The 25,736-nt window shown below is 43.6% G+C and overlaps 1 protein-coding gene across 1 annotated transcript in view; it reads left to right on the top strand.

Moving 5' to 3' along the window:
* Positions 1-589: 589 nt before the first annotated feature.
* The window catches only part of RP2 (RP2 activator of ARL3 GTPase), a 32,017-nt gene continuing 6,870 nt past the window's right edge, over positions 590-25,736 (top strand). Inside the window, exons 1-3 of the mRNA XM_040336294.1 lie at positions 590-927; positions 20,710-21,375; positions 24,040-24,154. Coding sequence (XP_040192228.1) covers positions 802-927; positions 20,710-21,375; positions 24,040-24,154 — 907 coding nt within the window. The 5' untranslated portion in view covers positions 590-801. The remainder of the gene's footprint in view (positions 928-20,709; positions 21,376-24,039; positions 24,155-25,736) is intronic.

The raw sequence follows: 25,736 nt of genomic DNA, 5'->3' as shown, positions 1-25,736 counted from the left end.
GAGATTGTGGCACCGCAGAGGGGGGTGAAGGCAGGGGGTGTTGGTGGCAGAGGGGGATGGAGGCAGGGGGTGATGTAATCAAATAATTTGCCCTTATTATATCGAAAATAACTAAAATATGTTTTTTTTTTACCTTAATATCTACCTTACATCACATTGCTATTTGCCTTGCTTACTTGTGTGTAGCCTAAATACTGAAATTTGCACTTAAAAATTTAATTTAGTAACTTTTGTGAAATGCCAGTAAAAAACGTGGCTGCTCCAGTAAATTTCCGGTGTCGTGCCAGTAAATTTCAATCTGGTAGGTTGGCAACACTGGGGAGGAGTCTGCGCACAACTCTCCTAGGCAAAAAAAAAAATCAATGCACATTTTTCATTTTTGCAATATATGTGCATTAATTGTTTATATTTAAAAAAAAATATTTAAAGCACAAAAAGAAGACAGAGAAGGAAAACTATCCAAATAAAAAACTAAGCCCCCCACATCTAAGCACTGGTAAGCAGCTAACGACAATTCTCTTACTACCAATAAAGCTGTGCAATGAAAAAAAAAAAGCCAGAGACCGGAAGTTGAGGAGGGGCGGATTGTGAACGCGCACGGCTGCCCCTGACGTCAAGAAACAGTTCTGTTGCTGGGCAGCTGCATTGGCATTGTCACGTGACCGCGCAACTACTTTGAGTCTGTCAAGGGCGCGCTGCGCGTGCGTGTTGAGTGTGTAGTACTAGCGGGAGCTGCAGCTTTAGGTTCCCTTGCTCCCCGTGTGATTTGAACACCTAGTGTCAGCACCCTGCTGCTTAGACATGGGTTGTGCCTTCTCTAAGAAAGCCAAGAGGAAGGGAAGCGCCAAGGACTCGGGACCCACAGAGCAACCGCAACCTGAGGAGGGGCAGGAGAGCAAGCAGTACAGCTGGGACAAGAGGGAGAAGGTGAGCGCTGTGATTGGTGTTCTAGCTGAGATTATGTATAGGCTGTGCTCTGATTGAATGTGTACATCCTGGAGGATCAGACCTTCCTGTGTGCCCCTGACTGGTGCTCTACCCTGCCTAGGTGTACCCAGATTTCTAGGTGTGTCCTGATCACTCCAGGTTAGGAAGACACACAGTGCACCATTGTATGGGAAGTGTCTTCACCTATGTGCTTCTAATGCTTATCCTCAAATCTGTCATAAGTGTCAGTGTATCTAAAGCCCACTCCTTTTCTTTCATAATATATGGGTATAGTGGAGAGGGTATAGAGCCCCTGTTAGGTTTGTATTGCTGTTTGTGTCCCTATTAGGGATGTTTACTATACTTGTGACCACGTCATCAGGGAAGTGAGGGAAATGTTAACACAGATCTTTCCAGTGTTACTGAAAAAAGGGCAGGGGAATGTAACACGCAGGATGATATCAAACACATTCCATGATTTCATTCATTCATCTTCCTGTTTGTTTGTTTTTTGGGTGATGGTGACATCACCAATTCTTTCAGCTGCCCTGTAGGAAGTGTCTGTCACTAGTCTCTTGTAGCTGCCCTCAGGGAAGGCTACGTCACAGTTGCCTTGCAGCTGCCCCTCCCCTAGGGAAGGCTAGGTCACAGTTGTCTTGCAGCTGCCCCCCCCTAGGGAAGGCTACGTCACAGTTGCCTTGCAGCTGCCCCTCCCCTAGGGAAGGCTACGTCACAGTTGCCTTGCAGCTGCCCCCCCCCCCCGGGAAGGCTACGTCACAGTTGCCTTGCAGCTGCCCCCCCCCAGGGAAGGCTACGTCAGTTGCCTTGCAGCTGCCCCCCCCCAGGGAAGGCTACGTCAGTTGCCTTGCAGCTGCCCCCCCCCCCCGGGAGGCTACGTTGCAGTTGCCTCGTAGCTGCCGCCCCCCCCCCCCCGGGAAGGCTACGTCGCAGTTGCCTCGTAGCTGCCCCCCCCCCGGGAAGGCTACGCGCAGTTGCCTCGTAGCTGCCCCCCCGGGAAGGCTACGTCGCAGTTGCCTCGTAGCTGCCCCCCCCCGGGAAGGCTACATCACAGTTGCCTCGTAGCTTCCCCCCCCCCCAGAAAGGCTACGTCGCAGTTGCCTTGTAGCTGCCCCCCCCCCCCTGTGAAGGCTACATCACCAGTGCCTTTCAGCTGCCCCCGAGGAGCGCTATGTCTTCAGTACCAATGGACACTGGTGACCTAGCCCTGGGAAGGCTAAGTCAACAGTGTCTTCTAGGTAGATCTTGTGTAAAATGCAAGATTTCAGGTATTTTTTATTTATTTTTTATACATTGCCATGGCTGCAGCTACTTGTGAGTCAAGTAGCTTAATGGTGCACATGTTGCTGAAGCCTTGGCAATGTATAAAAAATATCAAACTGCACCAGATCTCATTCAGAGTGTAAAGAAGATCTAGCGCTGATGTCACTGGTGGGCCGGCACAGAAGAAGATCCTGCCCACTGATGACATTTCTTGTTTTAAGGTCTTATAAGGAGATGGAACGGAGCATTAGCATACGGGAACACAAAGAAATGAGGCAATGATGGCGTTTTTATATAAAGAGGAGGAGGTCCTCTTTATATAAAGAGGAGGAGGAGGGGGAGGAGGTCCTCTTTAAGTGTCACCAGAACAGCATTAGAATAGAAATCTTTCAGTGCGGACATTCTAATGACAATTGTAGAAAAGGACAACTACATAACAAAAGGGAAAAGAGTGAAATTCAGCGGCATAAGTATAATTAAATAGATATAAAATACAAAATAAGCTGCACCTCATAAACAATACTGATTGTAATATATGAAGAAATAGGTAGAGGGTGCTAGACCACTCAGTGATAAGTAAATATAGTGATCCTGTGGAAGAAAACCCCCTGAAGACGTTCTATCCAACGAAACGTACGTCGGAGGCGGACCCGATCACGTGACGTGCCTTTCCCTGCTCGTGGAGCTGTTAGCTGGGACGCCAAGCTATGCTACGGGGGTAGCATTTCTACTGAAACGACCCACACACCTATCGTACCGCAAGGTAGCGGTGACAGGCTCGCAGCCCCAGTGCCGGGTAGGCACCCCTACAGTAAGAGGCCATTTCGGCTGTTTGTTTTATATTTTTTCTACCTTGTATTTTTAATACATTTTTATCAGTATTACACTATTGGCACCTCCATTGTTTTTTTGCATATCCTAACTGGGACGTCCTGGGATGAGGCTATTATCTGCTTTCTGTCCGCTGTGTATGCAGGCACAATCCTGCATAGGCTCAATTGACTAACTTTTTAACTAAAGTAGTCTACCTCTTCTGGTAAGAGCATCCTTTTCTCATCAGCACAGATATTGGGTGGTTAAGAAGACTGGAATGTGGTGGTGGCATTTTCCTTTTTTTCACTAAAAAGCAAGATTATATCAACTAAGAAGAATTTCTTTCACGTTTTGTGTACTTTGTTGTTACACATTATTCACAAGATTTGGGACTATAATGTCATGTGGTCATGACATAGAGACATTTTTTTGAAACTTTATAATTAAATTTATCGCAGATTTTGTATTTAATATTAATACATATTTTCTTCCACAGGATCACTATATTTACTTATCACTGAGTGGTCTAGCGCCCTCTACCTATTTCTTCATACATAACAAAAGGGACTTTTACTGTGCCAAACAGAATCTGAACAGATCACATATATAAAAACATTGTGTTCATTAGAGAAAATGCAAAGTTTTCCTATTCTATATGTGATCTGTTCAGAATCTTTTTGGCATGGTAAAAGTACTATTTGTTGTGTAATTGTTCTTTAATGCGAGTTACAGGGATGTGGTGCCTTTGGGTCTTCCCATGTAGGCACATTTTTTGATTATGAACTGTAGAGGAGGGCATTTTCTTCACTTTTTTTTTTAAAGAGATTTTCTCTTGTTGGTGAAGGCAAATTTATGCAGAGGAGGTTTTGGTTAACTGTTCCATACTCTATCCAAAACTTGAAAAAGTGTTACTTTTATGTTTGTATACAAGACCCCTTTCACACTGGAGGCGTTTTTCATGTGCTTTAGCCTGAAAAACGCCTCCAGTGTGAAAGGGGTCTTATGAAGGTAGAAATGATATAAATGTCCTTTTTCTGTGATTTTTATGGATGGTTACAGATGTTGAAAGTTTCTCCTTGAAAATATTTCTATTTAAAATTGTGTAGAGCTTTTAGCTAAAGGTAGCTTTAGTACAAAATGCCAGTTTTGTCCATGTGATTCAGCTGTCGTCTATAAGAACCGTATCATACAGGCAATCTTTACGTTGTATCAGGATCACCAAGATTCTATGCCAGTCTAGGAAATCATACCCCTCCTTGCTTAGCCAGCGAGACCGTTTCCTTGCTGGAAGGGGAGACTGGGCATGCTTCATTTCTGATGTCCTTTTTTTATTGGGAACAATGGAGTGCTTGTCACTGTAACAAAACCACACTATTTTTTATTCATTTTTTTTTCTTCCACCTTCTGATCTGGCCAGTACATGTGTTGTTTTTTTTTTACATCCTTGAACAGATCAAGCTGTCCAGCAAAAGTGACAGAGGTTTGAGACAAACCATTTTGACATGTGCCCCCTAAAACATAATACCCCTAATAATATAAGATCTGGATCCCTGCTGTGCCGATACATACTTGTAGTTTCACTGATGCCCTAGCATACAGGCATCACTATACTTCTGGCACTGCAGGGGTGGAGAGCTGCAGCCTCAACAGTGATGGATTCTATCATCTGCCCTCCATTTCCTCTCTCCTCATCCATTCACAAAAGGCCTTGTATCTGTTAAAGGCATTCAGTGACAAGAGAAGAGAAGAGTATGGGCAGATAAACAGGATCTACCCTTGTCCATTATCAGAATGCCTTCAACAGATGCAAGGCTTTTTTTTGAATGGACGGAGGGAGAAGAAAGGGGAGAGAAAAAGACTGGATCCCTTCTCTTCTGCAGGTGCAGTTCTTCATCCTCACAACTCTGCAAGTATGGTGTTGCCAGTACTTTCCGGTGTCGGTGAAACAGAGTTTAAAGGCACGGTGTCTTTTGCCTTCATGCATTCTATGCATGAAGGTAAAAATATCTTCTGTGTGCAGCAGACCACCCTAATACTTGCCTTATTCTCCACTCAGACCAGCGATGTCCAGAAGAGCCTCTCTGGGGACTCACACTTCTGATTGCCTTTTGGCAGCAGCGGGAGCCATTGACGAGTAGGCGCAGGGAAAATTTGAGGGATGTATATGTGTGTGATAGATAGATATAAATTCTGAAGTATGTGTGCTTTCTTCTAACTCTTTTTAGGCGTCGGACTACACAAAGACCCACGGACTTCTTTCTTATTTTAGATTCCAGGAAGATTAGTTGCTACATTTTACAGTTCTGCTTTTAAAAAGATTGTTCCTCCCAGAATACTGAAGTGAATATTTAGTGACTTAAACGCTCACTAGTCATATCCTGTTATATTTCTGCAAAGGACAAAGGTTCGCTGCGCTCTATTTTTTTTATATATATATATATATATATATATATATATATATATATATATATATATATATATATATATATATATATATATATATATATATATATATATATATATATATATATATATATATATATATTAAGAATAATTAGTATTGCTTAGAAGTAATTCCTGGGTGATATACGTGTGTGTATACAGAATGTTATAAATAAACAGAGCAGTACACTGATTTTTCCAGTAATGAGCTGTGCAGGGGGGTGTTTGCCTGACCAATGGGGTACAGGCAGGCGGTACTCTCAAGTAGAATGCACAGAAGAAAATTGATCATTCTGGGATGAATGTGCCTCCATGCCTAGCGAGGTCGTTTTAAAATGGGAAAAACAGGGAGACTAGCAGGATCACCAAGTATTTCACACAAAGGAAACAACAAAAGGAGAAAAGGATACTTTTTATCACAAGTACATAGTACAACAGGCACATACCAGAAATATGAAATGTTGGGGTAACGCACTTTAAAGCAGAATTCCAAGCAAAAATCGTAATTTCAGATTGTTTTTAACTTTTTATATTAGTTTTGTAGCAGCAAGTCATATGCACAATTGAACAACCTTCACTTCCTGGAATCCTGGTTTGACCCCTTTTACACTGGAGCAGTTTGAAGGCGCTGTTGCGCTAATAATTGTGGCTGCAAACCGACCCCAAACAGCTGCTGCTGTTTCTCCAGTGTGAAAGCCCGAGGGCTTTCACACTGGAGCGGTGCGCTAGCAGGACGGGGGGGGGGGGGGAGTCCTGCTAGCTACATCTTTGGAGCGGTGAAAGAGCGGTGTGTGTGCCGCTCCTCCACCACTCCTGCAAATTGAAATCAATTGGACAGCGCGGCTATACCACTGGCAATGCGCCTCTTTTAACCCTGTCTTGGCCACTAGTGGGGGTAAAACCGCCCTGCTAGTGGCCGAATAGCGACACGAAATTAGCAATAAAGCACCACTAAAAATAGCGACGCTTTACCGCCACCGCACCTCCCGCCCCAGTGTGGCCTTGGACCCCTTTCACACTGGGCCGGTTTGCAGGCACTATTGCGCTAAAAATAGAGCCTGAAAACTGTCCTAAAACAGTGGCTGCTGTTTCTCCAGTGTGAAAGCCCGAGGGCTTTCACACTGGAGCGGTGCGCTGGCAGGAGGGAAAAAAAAGTCCCGCTAGCTGCATCTTTGGAGCGGTGAAATAGTGGTGTGTATACCGCTCCTTCACCACTCCTGCCCATTGAAATCAATGGGACACTGCAGCTATACCGCCGGCAATGCAGAGGTGCATTGCGGGCGGTTTTAACCCTTTCTTGGCCACTAGTGGGGGGGGGGGTAAAACCGGGCGAATAGCGTTGCTTTACCGCCATCAAGGGCCCCAGTTCCCAGTGTGAAAGGGGCCTTAGTGTTCACCCTCAGATGGCTAACCATAGGAAAGCGTGGACTTCTACAGCTTCTATGAATGGAGGATGGTCGATTTGATTAAAAGGTCTGCCTCCTCCATTCATAGATCACGTTTCATTCATAGAATCTGTGGTATGGCTACTATGAATGGAGGGTGTGGGAGAAAAGTGCGGGCATAGTCGGCGCCCATCGCAACTCCCTCAGCTCTTTTAACCCCTGTTTCTCTAGAACAAGGGTCTCAAACTGGCGGTCCTCCAGCTGTTGCAAAACTACAAGTCCCATGAGGCATTGCAAGGCTGACCGTTACAAGCATGACTCCCACAGGCAGAGGCATGATGGGACTTGTAGTTCCGCAACAGCTGGAGGGCTGCCAGTTTGAGACCCTTGTTCTAGAAGATTACCGTGATGGGGGTGGGGTTTGAGGATAACAATTTCAAGGGGAGCAGGCGTTGGAAACCCAAGGGACACATTGTGCTGTTTTTTTTATTTATTTTTTTTGTTACTTAGGCTTTTAAAGGTGATTCATAACTGCAATCTGTAAAGTAGCTGCTTTAAAAGAATGCAGAACGGAATTATTTTTGTTTTAAATTGTGATGACTGTAGTCCTATGATGGAAGAATTATTGACCAACATCTGTACTGCTCACTTCCTGCCATGGACACTCCCTCTTCTCTCATTCTTTTATATATATATGGCTCTTTTTTTTTTTCAGGGGGAACTCAGTTCCACCACCTCTGGCTCAGACCCTTTGGTTCCTGCTCACTTCCTGTCATGGACACTCCCTCTTCTCTCATTTTATATATATAAAAATTGTTACATTCCAGCAAGTCTCATTGGTTGCACTTTGAATCAAACTGTCAAACCATCAATTGGCTGGTGTCATAACTCCAGTCCTCAAGGCGCCCCAACAGGTCATGTTTCCAGGCTTTTCATTATTTTGCACAGGTGATTTCATCAGTTTCACTGCCTGAGGCTGGGTTCACACTACTACACTACTTTCATCCTACTTTGCTCTGTGTTCAATGTTTCCCTATGAGAGCGTCTTGTAGCGTCCTACACAAGTTGGTCCGACTTTGAAAATGCTCCCTGTACTACTTTTGGTCCTACATTGATCCTACTTCAGGCCCATTGAATATCATTGAAGTCGGACCAAAGTAGTATCCTGTTCATGAAAGTAGGATGGATGTAGGACCAATGTAGGATAAATGTAGGACCAATGTAGCAGAGCAAAGTAGGATGAAAGTAGTGTAGTAGTGTGAACCCAGCCTGAGGCTGGGTTCACACTACTACACTACTTTCATCCTACTTTGCTCTGTGTTCAATGTTTCCCTATGAGAGCGTCTTGTAGTGTCCTACACAAGTCGGTCCGACTTTGAAAATGCTCCCTGTACTACTTTTGGTCCTACATTGATCCTACTTCAGGCCCATTGAATATCATTGAAGTCGGACCAAAGTAGTATCCTGTTCATGAAAGTAGGATGGATGTAGGACCAATGTAGGATAAATGTAGGACCGATGTAGCAGAGCAAAGTAGGATGAAAGTAGTGTAGTAGTGTGAACCCAGCCTCAGGCTGGGTTCACACTACTACACTACTTTCAGGCCCATTGAATATCATTGAAGTCGGACCAAAGTAGTATCCTGTTCATGAAAGTAGGATGGATGTAGGACCAATGTAGGACTAATGTAGCAGAGCAAAGTAGGATGAAAGTAGTGTAGTAGTGTGAACCCAGCCTCAGGCTGGGTTCACACTACTACACTACTTTCAGGCCCATTGAATATCATTGAAGTCGGACCAAAGTAGTATCCTGTTCATGAAAGTAGGATGGATGTAGGACCAATGTAGGATAAATGTAGGACCGATGTAGCAGAGCAAAGTAGGATGAAAGTAGTGTAGTAGTGTGAACCCAGCCTCAGGCTGGGTTCACACTACTACACTACTTTCAGGCCCATTGAATATCATTGAAGTCGGACCAAAGTAGTATCCTGTTCATGAAAGTAGGATGGATGTAGGACCAATGTAGGACTAATGTAGCAGAGCAAAGTAGGATGAAAGTAGTGTGAACCCAGCCTCAGGCTGGGTTCACACTACTACACTACTTTCAGGCCCATTGAATATCATTGAAGTCGGACCAAAGTAGTATCCTGTTCATGAAAGTAGGATGGATGTAGGACCAATGTAGGATAAATGTAGGACCAATGTAGCAGAGCAAAGTAGGATGAAAGTAGTGTAGTAGTGTGAACCCAGCCTGAGGCTGGGTTCACACTACTACACTACTTTCATCCTACTTTGCTCTGTGTTCAATGTTTCCCTATGAGAGCGTCTTGTAGCGTCCTACACAAGTCGGTCCGACTTTGAAAATGCTCCCTGTACTACTTTTGGTCCTACATTGATCCTACTTCAGGCCCATTGAATATCATTGAAGTCGGACCAAAGTAGTATCCTGTTCATGAAAGTAGGATGGATGTAGGACCAATGTAGGATAAATGTAGGACCGATGTAGCAGAGCAAAGTAGGATGAAAGTAGTGTAGTAGTGTGAACCCAGCCTCAGGCTGGGTTCACACTACTACACTACTTTCAGGCCCATTGAATATCATTGAAGTCGGACCAAAGTAGTATCCTGTTCATGAAAGTAGGATGGATGTAGGACCAATGTAGGACTAATGTAGCAGAGCAAAGTAGGATGAAAGTAGTGTAGTAGTGTGAACCCAGCCTCAGGCTGGGTTCACACTACTACACTACTTTCAGGCCCATTGAATATCATTGAAGTCGGACCAAAGTAGTATCCTGTTCATGAAAGTAGGATGGATGTAGGACCAATGTAGGATAAATGTAGGACCAATGTAGCAGAGCAAAGTAGGATGAAAGTAGTGTAGTAGTGTGAACCCAGCCTTAGTAACTACCACAGCCGTTTCAACTGAGGGAAATCCTGAAAATATGACCTGTTGGTGCGCCTTGAGGACTGGAGCTGAGAAACACTGTCACTGATCACATGTGCAGCATCATGGCAGTTGCAGATCAAGCAGAGGCTAAGATGGCAGCTAACTTGATGAGAGGGTTTAGTTCCACTTCAAAGGGAAACTATAGGAATGATATGTGAAGCTGTCCTTTATTACTTTCCTGTTAGTAACTCTCTCAGGACGTGCCATGTGCATGTTTAATCTCCCAAATTGCACGTGCTTGTTCCAAGTTAGAGACCTACCAGGTAATAAAGGCAGGATAATGATGACGGGCATGGAATTTCATGTTCAAAACAAGTCACCATTGTTCGTTCCCATAATTCTATTCTGTCATGTTTCTTTTAACGTAAATTTGACTGGTTGACAGCATATGATAAAAGAACTCGTAAGTAGGGGTTACCTGAAAAAGTGGAGCTTGGCTCCACATTTTCATGTTCCAAGACTTTCTATTGGCCAGTATGGCTACTTATCCAACTAGCATATCGGAAGGATGAGGGAGTTTTAGATTTTTGGTCAGCTGGGTTCCTCATTTATTTTCCATTTAGGATTGTATAACTAAAGGGTGTTTTGATAGGGATAGTAGGGCTTTAATAATAGGATAATTAATTTTGTGTTCATTGTACACGTATAATTTAAAAGAGAAGTTTGGGATTTAAAAAAAAATAAAAACATTTATGCTCACCTAGGGGGGTGCAGCATTGATCCGATGCATCTGTCACCCGCAGGCTCTGCAGTGAAAACTGAGCGATCAAACACTGCTGATCGCTCAGTTCTCCTCCCTCCACTCTGAGCAGAGCTGTGACTGTCAGTCACTGACTCTCTGCTCTCTCCTCTCTCCTCCAGCACTCGCTGGATCGCTGGGCTGTGGAGGGGACACAAGGGGCTGGTTCAGGCTCTCAGCGAATCACTGAGAGGCTGAGCCAGGTGCCAATCCAGGCATCTGGGTAGATCTCAACCATATGGTCAAGATCTTTTTCCCAAGCCTGGACTGGCTGAGTGATGTCAGCGACAACGGGCTTTTGCCCACTGTCGGCTGAAAATGGATCACAGGAGTGCACAACAAGCATAGCACACTATGTAAGTGGTTTTAAAAAAATGAGTGTTCTAAATACCGTAGCTGTAGTGTTCTAAATACCGATTTTTGAGCTGTCTTCAGGCCAGTCACGTGACTTGTGGCTGCTTTACAGCTACGAGACAGAGCTTCTGCAGAAGGAGACGAGCAACTACATGATCTCCCCAGAAGAAGATCACGGCTCCTCCTGCAGAAGACATCCATCGGAGCTGGAAAGCGGCCACAGGTCATGTGGCTGGCCTGAAGACAGCTCAGAATCGGTATTTAGAACACTTGTTTTTTTTAAAAACCACTTACGTAGTGTGCTATGCCAGTCTCTAATAGAGGAGCTGGCATAGACTAATAAAAATGGGTTCACGAACACTTTAATATTCCATTGAGTCCAGCATTGTCTTTCTTGCAGTTGAAGTTGTCCATGTACTGGTACCTTTTTGCTATTTGTTTTTTGTGTTTTTTTAACATTCAAGGAATAGCTTGTGGATTGTCAGCAAGTGGACCCAATGTAATCCGCTCAGCAAGACTGAATTTCATCATTCCAGAATTGCATAATGTATTATGGCTTTTGTAATTGACCAAAACTGTTTGCTCAAAAACCATAGGGACTTGTGTAACATTTTTATTGTTGGTTAAGCTGTTATGAAAAGACATCATAAACTTTTCAGAATCGGTGTCTTCCACTGGTGCAGTTTAATAACGAAACAAAATGTTATTTTTAGTTCATAAAATCCATTAAAACCTCTTGACATTCGCTCCAAGAACCTCAGAGAGTTGTACTCAAACACTAGTTTTATTATGCTTTTATGTTCTTATTTTGAATGGTAACATTTCCTGTAATGTAAGCTTCTTGTATTTTATTCACATTTATGTAACCATATCGTACAAATACAATTACATTTATACAAACTTGCTTTTAAAAAAAAGATACTGTAGGGTTGTAAAAAAACAAGAATGACTACAATAAAATAGCTTGCATTGTAATAATGACATGAAAATACCAGGCATTTGTCGTGAGTAATTATCATTTTCTCTAGGTACATTTTACTGTAGGCAATTAGGGTGTCATAAATACCAATTACAAATATGCTGAAAGGAGAATACATTTGAACAGTAGCATTTGGTTGTGGAGTCATTTTAGTGCTTGTCCGTGCAGATGTTTATTATACTGTAATTACAACATGCTGATGGGACAACACACCTTATGTAAAACTAACACAAAAATGTAAAAAAAGCCACTGTAAAGCATGGATTTCCCACTGATGGTCATTTGGATGTATGCCTCTCAGAGTTTAGATGTGAGAGTTGAAAATTCAAGTGGAACTAAACCCTCCTCTCCTTTTCAGACAAGGAAGCTGCCATCTTTGCCTCTGTTTGATCTGTGACTGTCATGGTGCTGCACATGTGATCAGTTATGACACTAGCTGTTTGATGGTTTGACGGTTTGGTTGAGAGCACAATCAATGCGACATTTATTTTATTTTTTAAACCTGTTAAATTGATGGGTTTCGTTATGCTTTAACCACTTGCCGTCGGCAACCAGGTCGGCTCTCCTACGCAAATCATCGTACCTGTATGGCGGCTGCGCGAGCATGCGGGTCGGGCGGACTCGATGTCTGCCGGCGACCCATGATTGCAGAACAGAAGAGGCAGAACTGTTCTGAAAGGAGACTTGAGAGAGATCCACTGTTCACCGGGATCAGGAACAGTGATCTCTGACATGACCCAATGGGGTCAGATTTGTCCGCTGAAATCTCGCAGTCCCGCTAAAAATGGCAGCCATTACTAGTAAAAACAATAAAAAGTCCCTAAATCTATCCCCTAGTTTGTAGACGAATTAACTTTTGCCCAAACCAATCAATATATGCTTATTTTGATTTTCTTGATTGCAATTTTTTATTTTTAATTGTCACTCTTTGTTTAAAAAAAGTCCTGCTAGCAGCATCTTTGGAGCGGTGTGTATACCGCTCCTGCCCATTGAAATCAGTAGTGCTTTGCAGGTGGTTTTAACCCTTTTTCGTCCGCTAGCGGGGGTTAAATGCGCCCCACTAGCGACCGAATACCCCCGCAAATGCGACGGTACCGCCGATGCTGCAGACGCCTCAGTGTGAAAGGGGCTTAACGGAGAACTATATTGCACGGACAGTGAGGGACTCATGCATATTATGACACTCATCCCTCTGTGTACCATTCTCCGGTGGTGACAAGTCAAGGCTGAAGATGCAGCTCCATCTGACACAGCTGCCATCACCTCTGATGCTTTTTCCTGGTCCCGTGATACTCTTCAAACCTTTGGGCGGCTGATGATGTCACTCCCGTGCACGTACACAGGAGATAAATTGTCCCTGTCAAATCGCTCTACACATGCTGAGAATGAGCCAGGGTGTGCATTGCACAAAGGTTTTTCTGGAAAAAGATGTTTGGAGTATCTCGTGTCTCATCTTGGCTTCTTTGTAGGTTTCTTTCCGAGAGACTTTAGTTCCACTTGAAAGCAAACCAATGGAGACTTTTAGGCTTCATTTCCACTGGCGTTTTTACAGCCACTGTTGTTAGGCTTTTTTACAGCTTAAAAACGCCTGTCCATGTTTATTTTGTAAAAACGCCTGTCCATGTTTTTGAGCGTTTTTGCGCGTTTTTGAGCGTTTTTGCGCGTTTTTGAGCGTTTTTTAACGTCTGGCGTTTTTACAGCTCTACTCTGGAGCTTAAGAACGCCCTGGTCCTGCGTTTTTTTTACAGCTCAAAAACGCCTATGCCATTTGCAGCTCAAAAACGTCTATGTGGGCATGATGCCATAGAATAACATGGACAGGCGTTTTTAAGCTGTAAAAAACGCTCAGAAAAGTGGCTGTAAAAACGCCAGTGGAAATGAAGCCTAATAGTTGGCAGACTACAAAGCAGACACCTTGTCTGCATGTAACTTTTTCGATTAGCAGTCCGTCTATGCAAATTGTGACTTCAGCTGAGGAAGTCGTGCTTTGTCATACCCCATTCTTCACTACACTACCCTATTCCTAACAAGATAATCATACCAAGCAAAGTTACTTATTTAACATGGTCTTTGTTAATTGCTTTGGTGTGTTGAAAACAGAACTTGAAGACCTAACTGCTCCCCATCCCTGACCCTAAAATCAACACAGACCCTGCTACTGACCAGGAAAGCACTGCATAATCTACATGGGCTGTTTTTGAAGATAGTGAAAGGCTTCCTTGCAGAAGAAATGCAATAGAAACTATATCTTCAATTGCTGTAGATTATACTTTGATTTCCTCATAGTCCCCTTGCAAAGTCCCACAAACACCAGTTGATTCTACCAGTGAAGTCCACCTAATGAAGATTTCTGTGATGGGGGGGAGGGGGGACAACAAAGCTGCACTGCTTTTGAATTTGGGGCACCATTGCCACCCTATAGATTGTCAAATCGCACCTAGTCGCTCTGCCCACTGCTTTCTGGGTTGACAGCACTGCTTCTGTTATGGAAAGTTTTCCTTTTTTGGGCTAGTGTAAAATGAATTTGGTACTTGATTAGGTTGTCGCGCAGGAGCATTTAGTAGATCTTTTATCCCTGAAATAATTGCATAACTGGTCTGTCCTTTTGACATGTGTTACTGTTGTGCAATTGAATTTATCAGCCATCATGCTGTGAGGATGCATGGTCCTGTTTTAAAGGGGTAGTATTGGACATTTTACAGTAATACAGAAATAATCATTTCATTTTTCTGCAATGAAAAGGGGAACCATCTTTAGTCCTGGAGCCATTTTTTTGCACACGTTAAAAATGCAGTATTTTTTTTTTTTTTTTTTTTTTTGAGGGGGGGGGGGGTGGGTGGGTGATTAGTTAAAACCCTCAACCATTATGTATTTTCTAAAAGTAGAGACCCTGGGAAAAAAAATTTTGGTAGTTAAACTTTTTATGACCCATGATATTGGCATACATGTTTTATTAAAGCTGAGGCCCGTCCCTTTAAAAATTTTAAGTCAGCAGCTACACATACTTTACATTACCTGTCCTGGAGTCCAGCGATGTTGGCACCGCAGCTGATGTTTCCATCGGCTGGTTGGGTGCTGCTGCCGCCGCTATTGCGGGTAAGGAAACCTGTCAGTATAGCCTTTCGACTCCGCGACCAGGTCCCTACTGTGCATGCGCAAAGCACACTGCTCCCTTTTTACTGGCCCGGCAGAAGGGAATCGAGAAGGAGGGTGTGACGGTATTACAATGATATCCCCGTCAACGTTCCCTTCTTCCCATAACGAAAATCACCCCAATATTCCACGAGGAGGGATATTCCTGGAGTTGCCCAGAAAGCCACACATGAGACAAGCTTACTGCTGGAACAACACAGACTTTAATGGTTTTCTTCTCAGCTTTTTATACAGTCCAAGACATTGAAGCAACAATGAAATCTCCACCCCCCCCCTAATCACACACTAAGGCTAATTACTAAAACATTCTACACAGGTCGGCACCGACCGACAATTATCATGTCTAATCACTGCACATTCCTTAAACAGCATAACAACAAACCACCTTCACACACTGAGTTTCCTAAGCAGACGTTTCGTCTGCATCCAGTTTGACACCTATTAACACCTCTGAGAATCACTAGGTTGTAGACAGCGTTGTCACACAATTAAAGGCCTTTCAAAAGCTAGCCTTATTTAACATATGAACAGTCTTTACAGAGAGAGATGAATCACACATGAACACCTGTTACCTCTAACCCACAGCATTAAGTTAGCAGGGAGAGAATTAGACTGAAGCATATAGTCAATTGCATCACAGAGGGGGACAGCGCTTCTGATGTAATTCTCCAGAGCCCTGTCTAATGGAAGTGTTGACAGGGTACATGTAAAATACGGGTATCCACTCCACTGACCCCCCCCCCCACCCCGAAAGGTGCTTAATTTTAGTACACACATGCAGTATATTACCCAATTTTTGTTAAAATACACTTGTGCAACTTTAAAAATGGTGTGATTTCCATTGCGACTTGATGGGACATTGCTGTGACTTAGATGCGACTTTGCATGAGTATGATTTGTGCAGAATGGAAAAAATCATTAGGTTTCCTTCTTTTCCAACAAATTCCAAATATTTAGAATGATTGCAATTCAAATCGGTCAAAATTGATCCAGTGAAGAATGTGACAAAATAGATGGCTGTTTAGAAGTGGGATGGGAAGCCTGCCACCGTGTCTTTAACAACCAACGCGTCATCAGCTGTCAGCGAGCTTCTCCATTAATAGCTAAATGTAAAAAAAATAAAAAAAAATACCGGCAATAAAAAAAAAAAACTTTTGGGTCTGGTATGAGTTTTGTAGGGGGAACCCCATGCCAAAATTCATACCAGATCCTTGTCCAAGCATGCAGCACGGCAAGTCAAGAAAGGTGGGGGAATGAGCAAGCGCCCCCCCCCCTCCTGAACCATACCAGTCCACATGCCTTTAACATGGGGGGGGCTCTGCCCCCACCCCAAAGCACCTTGGGGTCCCCTGTTCGGTGGTTGTGGGAGTCTTTGGGTGGGGGTTTATCGGAATCTGGAAGCCCACTTTAACAAGAGGGACCCCTAATCCCTCCCTATTCACCTAAAAGGCGAGTGAAGACCGTACACAAGTTTTTAACAATTTCTTTTATAAAAATAAATCCCCCGGTGTAGATCCATTGTCGTACATTCCGCCCGCCGCATTGCTGATGTGAAAGGGGGCATGCCTACCACAGACCCCCCTCCATGTTGAGGGCATAAGGCTTGGTATTGTTAAGGAGGGGGAGGTAGGTGCTCACCCCTCCTGACCTGCTGGGCTGCATGCTCGAACAAGGGTCTGGTATGCATGTGGGGGTGGACTCCATGCCGTTTTTTACATTCAGCTGTCAGTGGGGAAACCATTGGTTGTTAAGGATGCAACGGCCGGCTTCCCAGTTCGCTCCTTAACAACCAGCTATTTATCACACAGAATTCGAATTAGTGGATCAATTTCCAATCAATTCGAATTCCAATTGTAATGAAAATTTTGAATTTGTTAGAAAATAAAGAAACCTAAAACTTTTTTGGTTCTGTACAAGTTGCACTCATTCAAATTTGCATCAAAATTACATCTGTAAAATTCAGGTGCCACTTTCATGAGACTTTTGAGGAGGTGTATGAACCTCAAGTAGCATGAAAGTCGGGCCAAAGTAGTGCAGGAAGTACTTTGAAGTCACACAGGTATGAATAATACTCATAGGGAAATATGGGGTGGTATGAGGAGTTGTACAAGGGTGAATGAGGCCTAATGGCCTTAGAATCATTTCTTGCTCTGTCATGTGCAGGGATATTTAACATGTAGTGCAGAGGCGATGTGTTCAGTTCTGTGCACCAGCTCCTGCCCACATGTCAAATTTTCACATGCAGTTGTGTCCGTGTCGGTTCTCTGTGTGCATCCACTTCTATGGGCTGCCTGCATGTGGTTCCAAGGCACACATCTGCCAGTGGCTCTGCACAGAGAACAGCAGTAATCTGCCATCTGAATGAGCCCGAAGGCTGACTATAGGTTTCCTTATTTCACTTTACTTTCCTGAAGATCATCTTTTCCATCCAGGTGTGTGATTCATGCTTAGTATTGTGTTGAACATCTAGCAAAGGACATTGAGATGTAGACATTAAAGGTCGATGTATATACAGAAACCATGAATATTGTTGTTTTCCCCAGAGTTGTATCTCATCTAGTCCGATGTTTGAATAATCTTCCGTTATGAAGGAATGCTTCTGGTCTAGTCACAACTCTGAGTTGGTGAATGTTGTCTTTGTGTAAGTCGATCGGGGCAGCTGAAACTGAGCACAAAACACAGAGCTGCTGTTGCAGAGCTCCCATAGATTTAACCGGAGTGTCTATAAGGAAGTTGGCAACCAAACTCGCTCAATAGTGGCTTTCTTGTGTCTAAACCTCAAGTTTACACACTTTCAGATGTCGCCTTTCTCTGTTGACCGAGTGCATAAAACATAAGAATACTTTTAAGAAATAACATACAAACTGCCTAAGCAGTTAGCAAGCCAACTTGGGTGTTTTTGTATGTGGCACATAATCTCCGTAACCCTTAGGTCTTCATTAACTGGAGCATAATTAAGATTTATAGAGATCTTTTTGTTTTGTATTTATTTTAAACAATGTATATTTCTCCATGGTAGTGCATAGAGAAATACATGTAGCCTCTATGACTATAATAGTAGTAAAAAGAGTATGGAAAATTTGTACCATCATCCAGGTATATAGAGATATAGGGATGAGGAGCTTGGTCCCCAACCAAACTTCCTTAAAGAACAAGGGTAATTGGACTTTCTCGGTACAAGTTAGGCCAAGATAAATTCAAATTGTATAAGCAAATGTATAAAAAAATGATATCAAATTTTATTAATACAAAATCAATAAAAAGATATAAGTCTGATGAAGGGGTCCTGCGTGGCTCCGAAACATCGCACTACATTGTGATGTGATCATTACACTACATTGTGATGTAATTGATCCTTGGTGTGCTGGTGAATGTCTACATATCGTATAGGTTCCAGTATCCAGCTGGCTGCCGCTACCGCACCCAAAACTTTTAGAGCTTATTCCAGGAACGTATGCGGCGGGAATACGGACTGTGACACTCCAATTTGCGTGACATGTGAAATCCCATGTTGGTCTTCATGAGCGGTCTTCATGAGTTGCTCCGACTTTAGAAAAGAATCTTGTACTACTTCAAGACGATTTCTATCTGACTTGTGCCCATAGACTTTAACCACTTCACGCAAATCACTGTAGTACGTCGGCTTGAGGAAGTGGATGTGTATCGGGGTGTAGCCGTTACCGTTTTTTCAGAGCGGGCGGGCGGCTATCTGGTGATAACAGCCGATCTGGCACAGCCGTTATCCCAAGCAGTAGGAGGGGATGTGCTCCCTCCCCAACCGTCTGCCGCTCTTCACCGGGAGACCTGATCCACGATTCGGCTAGGCTGTCACACGAACGTGGCCGGATTCGGCATCGATCGGGTCTTATTTGTAAAATTATGGAAGCGACGTCACAATGTCTCTTCCGGTTTACTCGGCTGCCAATGGCACTGATTTGAAAAAAAAAAATTGTTCAGAATCGCCGCTTTTGGCGATCTGAATACTTGAAGGGCAAAGGAGGGATTTGAGGTCTTGTAGACCCCAGATCTCTCCATAAAGAGTACCTGTCGCTGCCTATTACTGTCACAAGGGATGTTTTTGGAGATTTTTAAGCACCGTTGTTTGTCGCCATTCAACGAGTGGGCGCAATTTTTAACAGTAACATGTTTGGTATCTATTTACTCGGCGTAACAATTTCACAATATACAAAAATTTGGGCTAACTTTACTGTTTTCTATTTAAATTTAAAAAAGTGTATTTTTTTTTTCCAAATAAAATTCCGTTAAACCACTTAAAGACCGCTTAACGCCGATATACGTCGGCAGAATGGCATGGTTGGGCACAATCACGTACCTGTACGTGATTGTTAAATGTCCAGCTGTGGGTCGCGGGTGCGCGCCTGCGACCCGGTCCGAGGCCGCGGGACCCGCGGACCTGATCGCCGCCGGAGTCCCGCGATCGGTCACAGGAGCTGAAGAACGGGAAGAGGTGTGTGTAAACACACCTTCCCCGTTCTTCACAGTGGCGCTGTCATTGATCGTCTGTTCCCTGATATAGGGAAAGGCGATCAATGATGTCACATGTCCAGCCCCGCCCCCCTACAGTTAGAAACATATGAGGTCACGCTTAACCCCTTCATCGCCCCCTAGTGGTTAACTCTCAAACTGGAATTGTCATTTTCACAGTAAACAATGCATTTTTATAGCACTTTTTGCTGTGAAAATGACAATGGTCCCAAAAATGTGTCAAAATTGTCCGATGTGTCCGCCACTTCTTTGAAGTGCTTTAGAATACAGGCACATTTCCAGAACAAATTATGCTTGCAATCCAAGGTTTTACTTCAATTGCATTTCCATGTTCTGTGTACTGTGGGAGACCAGATATAGTGAATGCAGGGTCCTGGGTTTAGTAACACTTTAAGTTGATGTCACCCTTGTGCAAACCAAGAGGAGAAGTAGCGTGACCAGCTTAGTGAGAGATCAGTTTATTAGTGTACTGCTTCTCCATTCACTGTCCAATCAAAGGGGGGAAGACGGGACCTGTAAGGCCCCGTACACACGACCAAACATGTACGCGGGCCAGTTTCAGCATACATGTTCGGTCGTGTGTAGGCGCGAGCGGGCCGAATTCCAGCAAACATTTGCCCGCCGGGCCTTTTCCCAGCGGGCAAATATTCGTGGACGTGTTTTAAAACCGTCCGCTGGAATCCTGCCCGCTCGGACATGTACGGTCGTCAGTACAGACCTACCGTACATGTCCAGGCGCCCGCCGTCCCTCGCATGCGTCGAATGACTTCGACGCATGCGTGGAAGCCTTTAAATGGCAGGCCCGCCCACGTCTCCGCGTCATTGTCGCGGCGACGACGCGGACACGCCCCGCGTATTGTTTACGCGCGGACTTCTGTACGATGGTTAGTACAACCATCGTACAGAAGCCCTCTGGCAGGCATGTACGGTGAAAACGGTCCGACGGACCGGTTTCACCGTACATGTTTGTTCGTGTGTACCCGGCCTAAGTGTTCCACACTAAGGGGAACAACCCTCCTGTAGGTGATCAGTATGCATTTCAGTCATTTTTAACAAACTTTTTTCCCAATTCCTGCCTGTTTCTCTTCTAAGGGAAAAAGCTGTTTGCTCCACTATGTCCTGTGGATATATTATGTTACTGATAACATTTCACTGACTTTTGTGTTTTGTCTTTTTGCATTCCAGGTAGATCCAAAGGACTACATGTTTAATGGCTTAAAGGACCAGACAGTAGGACGGTTGCCAGATAAAGTCGCAGGCCAACAATTTGTAATACAGGAATGTGAGAACTGCAACATCTATATACTGGACCATTCTGCAACCATCACTATTGATGACTGTACAAACTGCCGCATCTTCTTAGGGCCTGTAAAGGGCAGCGTGTTCTTTCGTGACTGTAAAGATTGCAAATGCATTGTGGCCTGTCAGCAGTTCCGCACTAGAGACTGCAGGAAAATGGATATATTTTTATGCTGCACCACACAGCCAATCATAGAGTCCTCCACTGGAATGAAGTTTGGATGTTTCCAGTTCTACTACCCAGAACTGGCAGCACAGTTCAAGGATGCGGGGCTGAGCATCTTCAACAACACTTGGAGCAACATCCACGACTTCACCCCCGTGTCGGGAGAGACAAACTGGAGTCTTCTTGCAAGTGACTGTGCGGTGCAAGATTGTGTGCCCCTCCCGGACTCCGAGGAACTGAAAGCAGTGCGCATTTCTACAGATGGTAACCGGAGCATAGTGCCAGTCACTTGGGGACAGCGTCTGAAAAAAAGTGACGAGTCCTGCTTGGTGGTTTTCTTTGCTGGAGATTACACCATAGCCAATGCCAGAAAGATGATTGATGAGGTAATGAGGAAGTTTTCACTAGAAAAGCACCTAGAATGTTCTGTATTGCTACTAAAGGATCTTGGGGAAATGCCAACTAAATCCGGCAGCTTGGATATTTATGCAAACATTTGCTATAGTTTCTACATTTCATAGTAATCAGTGTGTAGCAAATGACACCGCTGTGTATTACGGTATTTCCCCCAAAAAGTTCTGTATTTAAAATGTAATCATTAAAACGCAATCTTTGAACAGGAATCAAGTGCCTTTGCCTAGGCTGAGATGATGTCAGCAATCTGCTTCAGACAGGAGGAAGAGTTTCCCTAAGGCTGCTTTCACACTCAAAGCGCTGGGCGTTAGTGGTAAAGTGCTGCTCACTTTAGCGACGCTTTTCAAGCTGTGTTTTTTTCCCTAAGAACGCATCAAAAGCACCCGTGTTGCGGCACTTCCGAGGTGCTTTTCAGGCACTGTCCATTCATTTTAATGGGCAGAGCGTTTTGGGAACGCTAAATACAGCGATCCCAAACCGCGCCAAAGATGCTGCTTCTAGGACTTTTCTTAATGTCCCGCAAGCGCACCGACCCAGTGTGAAAAGTCACACTGAAATGAATGGGAGGCAGTTTTCAGGTGCTATAACGCCTGAAAACCGCCTCAGTGTGAAAGGGGTCTTGGTCTTCTCTTCTCATAGCGCCTATGACCTATAATATATGATCTACATTACGTGGGTCCAGTTTTATAGGGTGCATGGTGGTGGAACATCTGTTGGATACCCTCTTCACTCCACTTGTGACAACGCTTCCAAAGTGTCAATGTCCTGAAGTGGTTATAAAACAGATGTTCCACCACCATGAACCCATATAATGTATATGATATAGGTCATAGACGCTTAAAGCGGGGTTCACCCTAAAAAAAAAATTCTAACATTACAATGAGCTGACCTGTGACACGGACATCATGCTGGTCTTTTTTTATTTATTTTTTCATACATACCGTTTTATCTGCATTTTCTCCCCGGATTTCCCGCGGGAGTGGGCGTTCCTATTCACAGGGTAAGTGATTTGACGTTCTTCCGACCGGTGCATACAGCGCGTCACGACTTGCCGAAAGAAACCGAACGTCGGGTCGGCTCTATACGGCGCCTGCACACAGACGTTCGGCTTTTTTCGGCAAGTCGCGACGCGCTGTATGCGCCGATCGGAAGAACGTCAATCACTTACCCTGTGAATAGGAACGCCCACTCCCACGGGGAATCCGGGGAGAAAATACAGATAAAACTGTATGTACGGAAAAAAAAAGACCAGCATGATGTCCGTGTCATAGGTCAGCTCATTGTAATGTTAGAATTTTTTTTTTAGGGTGAACGCCCACTTTAACTCCAAACCAGACAGACTGTTGAGGCTTGATTTTTTATTTATTTTTTTTTATTTTTTTCAGTCCGGGGTGGGTTTGCCTCTCACGGGTTATTATTTAGGATGTATAAATGTAATTTATGGAACCCTTTGAAATGTCCTAGCCATCTCTCCATATATAGGGTAGTGCTCCAAATAAAGCATAGATAAATTGCCAATCGCAGGTTCATGAGAGAAAGGAGCAATATATTGGCTGGATAAGAGCACAATAATCTGGGCTATAATATACATTATATGGGTCCAGTCTTATAGGGTGCATGGTGGTGAAACATCTGTTGGATGGACATTGTTTGACACATTGGAAGACTTGTCACAAGTGGAATGGGTTTTTAAACATTTATATACACTGACTCGCATTAATAAGTTGTAGTGTTTTATACTTATATTTTGGACTTTTAGTACCAAGGTTGTGGCATTAAAGTCTAACCATAATTTTGTGAAGTTTTATTCATCACATTCTGTATTGTGCACATATAAGACATGCAGCACAGGGATTCTGGTATTGCATAAAGTGATTTATTTTGGATTGCACAAAATCTTATATGATTTGATAGATCTGGGCATCCTATGAAATAAAAAGTGTTTATTTGTTAGTTTCAACTTTCATGTGTTTGGTAGGAGCAGCGCTTCACCCAGTCATGTTGCTTTATTTTCCATTTACCTGTTCAAGATCTTTAACATGGGACTGCTGCTTGCTGAACAGTGTTTTCTCAGAAACACTCCTGGTTTGGCAGCACAAGTGCAGTGGATTCCCTATTCACTCCTATGGGAAGGCTTTCAAATGATTAAGCCCCACAACAAAGTTCTGTGTGGATTGTGAACTTTTCTGACATGTTTGTAATACCCTCAGGGCCAATACACACTATGCGCAGTGGTAGAACTTCTGTCACCGCAGGAAACAATTGGTTCCTATGTGTCCCATTGACAATGCAACACAGCTTAGCGCTGTGATAAAATGCAGACCTGCTGCGTTTTATCGCAGCACACCCCCCAGAATTGCACTGTAATGTTGCACAGCACACTGTGTGACAGTGAATGAAGTATACGTTTTGTACATTTCAAATAAAGCTCATACCAAAAAAAGGGAGCAGTGCAATGAATCGCGCACCACACTCCCCCCTAGCGCAGCCAAAGCGGTGAATCTCTGCTCTGTGTTGCAGTGTGAATTGGCCCTAAACACACGCTCTGCCCCTTTCTGTGTGTGTGTGTGTGTGTGTGTATTATAAAAAATAACTGATTTCTTTGTCTTCTATTAACCATTTTCCTTAAATTACAGATGGTTGGCAAAAGTTTCATACTTATCCAGACAAAGGAAGTTGCAATGAAACCAGAAGATGCAAGAAGAGTCTTTAGAGACCAAGCCACAGAATTCATTCCATTATTGGAGAATGGTAAAACATTTGATCCAGTTTTATATGTACTGTAGCACCCTGAATGAATTTTGTGGAATTCAGGAATCGATCCAGTTGCTTGTTTACACAAATAAACCAGTCTCTCTCCATCTCCCCTAAAAAAAAAAAAAGTACATTGCTAAATGTTTTGTGGAATGGTAAAAATGAAAGGTACACAAAACTGTAAACGACTTTCTCAAAAAATCTGGAGGTTTTTATTTTTTACTTATCGCTATCAGAGTTTGTAAAAGAGCCCCCAAACTATATTTTTTTTTTAAAAGCACATGACCTGTATAAAATAAAGTGTGCTATGATTTTTAGGGCCAACAGTAGCTGTACAAATGTTTATCAAACCTCAATTTTCACAAAAAAAAACCCTAAATTCCTTATTGGGGCACATAAACGCAACATAACTGACAAAATTCCTGCCAAATTCCTACTGGAGCCTAGTTCAGATGGGGCGTACTAAAACGTACATGGGGATGCACAGGTATTCTGTGTATCCCTGTTCAGTCAATTTCACTTATGTCAGTTGTGACGCAGCAGCTGCATGGACAGAGCCACTGTTCCTCCATCAGACATCTATGCAGGTGCACAGTCCCAAAGGCAGACCGTGTGGTCAGGGACATGCACCCACACATCAACAAAATTGGCAGCGGCTGTGTCCCACTTGACACAACTAAGGCTGCCTGCACAGTGATGGATGGAACACCTGTGCATCCCCCATGCAGTAAATGCAGCCTTTCTGTAGTATATCCCGCTTTTTTTTTGCTTTTTTTTTTTTTTTTTTTTTTTTTTTTTTTAAGACCGAGAAAAGGAATGGGTCCCTTTGTCTACAGCCTCAGCTGTTCCACAAATGAATGAATAGAAGTCTCTGTACAGAGGCTGCTATGCATTTAAAAACAGAAGCATAGTAAATATGGTTTACAGTGCTTAAAGCGGAGATTCACCCGAAATTTTGACTTTGGCTCAAGTAAACTAGCAGGCAGAGACAATAACTAATCCATTGTTTGTTTTTAATGGCGATCCTTACCTTAGTACCGCAGCAGTTTCTCCCCTGTCACTCAATATTCCCCGCGGGAGTGGGCGTTCCTAATCACAGGCTGTTATTGACGTGCTTCTGACCGGCGCATACTGAGCGTCACAAGTTGCCGAAAGAAGCCGAACGTCGGCTCTATACGGCGCATGCGCACCGACGTTCAGATTCTTTCGGCAACTCGTGACGCGCAGTATGCGCCGGTCAGAAGAACGTCAATCACAGCCTGTGATTAGGAACGCCCACTCCCGAGGGAAAGCCGGGGGTGAAAATAGCCCTATACTGGTATGTACGGGGGGAAAAAAAACAGCATACTGTCGGTCTCATAGGTCGGCTCCATGTATTGTTAGAATTTTTTTTTTTAGGGTGAACCCCCGCTTTAAAGCGGAGTTCCGGCCACAATTTCACTTTTTATATATAAATACCCCTGTAATACACAAGCTTAATGTATTCTAGTAAAGTTAGTCTGTAAACTAAGGTCCGTTTTGTTAGGTTGTTACAGCATTTTGACACTTTATAAAATAGAAACTGACCGGGTGCCATCTT

Source organism: Rana temporaria, chromosome 2, assembly GCF_905171775.1.
Source record: "Rana temporaria chromosome 2, aRanTem1.1, whole genome shotgun sequence".
NCBI classification, from domain to species: Eukaryota; Metazoa; Chordata; class Amphibia; order Anura; family Ranidae; genus Rana; species Rana temporaria.
The sequence above is the reverse complement of the archived record's forward strand: the minus strand, read 5'-3'. Positions and strand labels throughout refer to the sequence as shown.